This window comes from Rhinopithecus bieti, unplaced genomic scaffold, assembly GCF_001698545.2.
Source record: "Rhinopithecus bieti isolate Rb0 unplaced genomic scaffold, ASM169854v2 scaffold_1844, whole genome shotgun sequence".
Taxonomy (NCBI): Eukaryota; Metazoa; Chordata; class Mammalia; order Primates; family Cercopithecidae; genus Rhinopithecus; species Rhinopithecus bieti.
Window position 1 is genome coordinate 3456 of NW_016803508.1, and position 4426 is coordinate 7881.

Consider the following 4426-nt stretch of genomic DNA (forward strand, 5'->3'; position numbering starts at 1 on the left):
TTATATCTAGTATATATTTATCTTTTGAGTAGATTATGAGTATCTTGAAACCAGGAGCTATGTCATAGTAGTTTTGCACCTCTATTACTTAACAGTGTCAAAAGACTGAATGAACTTGGCATGACCATTATTATGTCATATAATGACTGTGGGATTTTTTTTTTTTTCTTCTAGCCTTGGCTGCTTTGCTCCGAGATGGTGAGACTTTGGAGGAACTTATGAAATTGTCTCCAGAAGAGCTTCTGCTTAGATGGGCAAACTTTCATTTGGAAAACTCGGGCTGGCAAAAAATTAACAACTTTAGTGCTGACATCAAGGTAACTGTTCAAAGAACCACAACATTTTGGGGGGATATAATAGCTGGAAGATTTCATCCCAGCTTAACAGAGGGAAAATCCTAACACTGTATCACCAAGTCTTGTTGCCTCTTGGTCCTGAAGGTAGATTTTAGAAGAGAAGTAGGGCCAGATAAGGAGCATTAGCACCTATGTTTTATTTTGTGGAAAAGGTAAAATATTATGCTAATTTATCATTATAACGCTAATTTGTTATATTCTGCCGATTGTTAAACATGGAGTATTAAAGAATAGGACATGACTATTCTATTCTTAACTGTCTTTCCCAGGCCTCAGTGTACCTGTTAGTAAACACACCTAGAAGAGAGAGGAAGGGCCTCACGATTTCCTCTTCACCATTTTATTTGGCTTCTCCTGTCATTTTATCCTACCTTTAGTTGTGAGTTCCTCAAGGATAGTGATGAGCTCTTATTTATGTCTATGTATCCTACCTCAGCCCCTGCTCCAGGGCCCTCCTACTAAAGCCAACCTATAACATAGTATGTGGCACATACAAGACCCTCATATTTCTTGCATTGAATTGAATTTTTTTTTTTACTCGCTGTTTATCATGAGCAGTGGGGAAAACTAACAATGGAGGAAGACATTTATTACATGTTTCCTTTGGCTTCTCATGCAGAGAGGGCCAATATTACCATAGCAAACATTGTGTGGAGTTCTCCTTAACTGCCTCAATTCTGTCTGACATCCAGATGTTGGTACACGGGGAAAAAACTTAAGGATCTTCATCAGACGTTACTGACCAGCAAGGCTGTGAAAACAATACTGTGCATAGGCAATCACATGATTTTGTTCAGTGATGAGAGGAAGCAGTGAGTTGCCTGTACTACTGATTTCATCCATGAAAATTAAGAATAGCCCCAAAATTATAAGACCAACTGACCCTGCCCTCTCTTGTAATTATACAATATGTTTGGCCAGGTTTGTTGTTGTTGTTGTGGTTGTTACAGGGTCTCACTTTGTCACCCAGGCTGTAGTGCAGTGGTGCTAACATGGCTCACTGAAGCCTTGACCTCCCAGGCTCAAGCAATCTTCCTACCTCAGCCTCCCAAGTAGCTGGGACTACAGGTCCACACCACCAAGTCCGATTGATTTTTTTTGTTTGTTTGTTTGTTTTTTGAGACGGAGTCTCGCTCTATCGACCAGGCTGGAGTGCAGTGGCGCCATCTTGGCTCACTGCAAGCTCCGCCTCCCAGGTTCACGCCATTCTCTTGCCTCAACCTCCTGAGTAGCTGGCACTACAGGCACCCGCGACCACAACTGGCTAATTTTTTTTGTATTTTAGTAGAGACGGGGATTCACCATGTTAGCCGGGATGGTCTCGATCTCCTGACCTCGTGATCCACCAGCCTCGACCTCCCAAAGTGCTGGGATTACAGGCGTGAGCCACCGCGCCCGGCCATGAATATTTTTAAAAAGGAAAGAATTGTTTGGTAATGCGAAAACTAACTTCGAGTTTATCTGTATTCAAGTTCAAATTTTCACCTGTAAAGCCCTTTTCAGGGTAGTAAATACAGATTTTGCTGGGTCTGCTCTTTACTTGTTCTTCTCAAGACCATAGGTTTAGATTATAAATTGTTTATGTAGCTTTAGCAAGTAATTGGAAGTGAAAGCACTTTCACAGCTGTAGTACGCTATTCCTTAAGAGGTAAATGCTATGCCCCCCGAATGATAGGATCGGAGTTGGCTATTTAAGAATTGCTCTGAAATAGCTTTCAATCACCTGATTTTCCCCATTCTTAGAATCATTTCTGGCACCAAGTTTCAAACTCACTTGGGTAGCTGATTTAAAAGGCACCTTTCTGGGCAGCTCCCAGACATTTATATTTGGTAGCTCAGGAATTGGATTCAGTAATTCACATATTGAGCAACTTCCTCAGGTGTTAGTATGCACACAGACTATGAGAAACACTTCTTCATAGCCTGTCTGGACCAGTAACAAGAAACTATTAATATCGTACCTGGAAGGTGGTCTTCACATATGGCAGGATTAAGAAATCTTCACTCAAATTCCTGTCCTCTAGCATTCCAAAGATGCAGGAATTTACTTGACATGTGTGTGAAGGCTCTTAATAAGCGTTTGTGCGAGTACAATGGTTTTCAAACTGTGTTTTGTGGAGTTGTCCACGCAACCTGAATTCATGTTGACTGTGAGCCAACCCCATTGTTTTCAGTGTTGGGATTCTAAGAAAACAGCATTCAAGTGATTTAGCCCAGGGGTTTAAAACGAAAAGAGACGTTTGTTTTTTTAAGTACATTCAGATCATAGAGGGTTCAGTGTTATTTTAGCAACCAAAATGTTTGTCATTTAATGCTTTTGTCATTTAAATTTACAATTAAATACATCTATAACATAGCTAATCTCTTCTTCACAGGTGTGGTATATTCATTATGCTTTGTAATGATATAACCTGTTTATTTTCTCTTTCTTCTATGCTTCCTGGATTTCTGCTCTTCTACTTTTTTAAATGCTTGTTTTGTCTATCAAGCTTATTGACTTCAGTAATTCAGTGAAGGTACAGAACTGGTTATATGTTTATTAGCATTATTGTATCGATGACTTTAATAATTGTGAAGTCATGTCAAAATCCAGTTCATCCATATGCAAGACAGATATAAGGCCAGATAGATGGACTTTTCTGGGGAAGACACCTGTTAAATTAGAAGGCAGAGAGATTTGTGCCATATATTCTCAAAATTCCAATGCAAATAGGCTTCCAAACATGGGACAATAGGATACATTCATTCCTTGTCACTGTGATCTCACTGACATTTTCAATTCTTTGTAGGATTCCAAAGCCTATTTCCATCTTCTCAATCAAATCGCACCAAAAGGACAAAAGGAAGGTGAACCACGGATAGATATTAACATGTCAGGTTTCAACGTAAGTATAAGTGCTCTTTTGAATTCTACAATCTTCCAAAATTATTGTCAATTTCTTATAAATACAATAATTTTATAATTGTATGAAGTGGAGTTGGCAATTTTAAGCATTATTTTAAAATGTATTACTGTACATGTAATTCAGAGGCCAGAAAACTAGCTTTTATTTATTTTGATTGTTAGTGAATTCCATCGTTGTTGTGGTATTGATTTATGTGAATGGCATAAAATATTCAAAACAAGTATGGGGAAATGAGCAACTAGAAGCTAACCTTTTCCAAGTATTTGGATTACAACCACAGTAATAGATTTAGTGACTGTATATTCATATATACATATATTCATATTCCTGTGTTGAGAGTAATGTGATTATGTTTTACAAACTCCCAATCTATGAAATCTAATTTAGGGAATCAATCTCAGAGACCATGTTCCCTGGTTATGTCACTCATTTGTTTAGTGACCTTGGGCAAGTTCCTTCTTAAAATTGGATTTCACTTTGTTCTTCCATAAAGTAAGGAGTTAGACTGGACTATTTAGTCCCAAGTTTCTAGGAATCTGTGGTTTTTGTACCCATTAGATATGGAATGCATGCTCCTAATTAACAAAATCCATGTATCTGTCCTATTATGCCATAGGATGGAGTGGATTACATTGGCTAAACCATTTTTATGCTGCCCTTACCAGAACTGAATTTGTAACTGACTTGTGTGCTTATATTTCTGTCTGTATGTTAAATGCAAAACTCTTCAGCTCAGGTCACTCTTGGTAGGAATGAGGGGTCGTCTTGTCCAAGAAGGGAGCTGTCTGGGATGGCTAGCCATGTGATCTGATACCAGGGTAAATGGCATCAGTATACTAACTGATTCTGATATATCCCTTCTCTAGTCAATCCGATTGATCTTAAAACACTCTTTTGTCTCTTCCCTTTTCAGAATCCGACAAGGATTCTTCTGTTGACTCTAGAATTCAGTCTGAAATGTTCTGCTTGGCACTCACCCTACAAATCTTGCTCTAAAATCTAGCCAGTGTTATTTCCCTAAAAGTCTGTATTCCCCACCCCAACCTTCCTTCCCAGCACCACCCAGGTGCCTTTGCTCATGCTATTCTCATGGTTTTCAGTGTCCTTCACCTTTTCCCGCTTTACACCTTCTTTAGGGCCTTTTTTTTTTTTTTTTTTTTTTTT

At 38.7% G+C, this 4426-nt stretch overlaps 1 protein-coding gene across 1 annotated transcript in view; it reads left to right on the top strand.

Annotated features, from left to right (window-relative positions):
* Positions 1 to 174: 174 nt before the first annotated feature.
* LOC108539253 (plastin-3) overlaps positions 175 to 4426 on the top strand; it is a gene marked incomplete at its 5' end in the record, with an annotated part of 9655 nt that continues 5403 nt past the window's right edge. The window contains 2 exons of the mRNA XM_017887825.1: positions 175 to 317; positions 3146 to 3245. Of these exons, the coding sequence (XP_017743314.1) occupies positions 175 to 317; positions 3146 to 3245 (243 nt within the window). The remainder of the gene's footprint in view (positions 318 to 3145; positions 3246 to 4426) is intronic.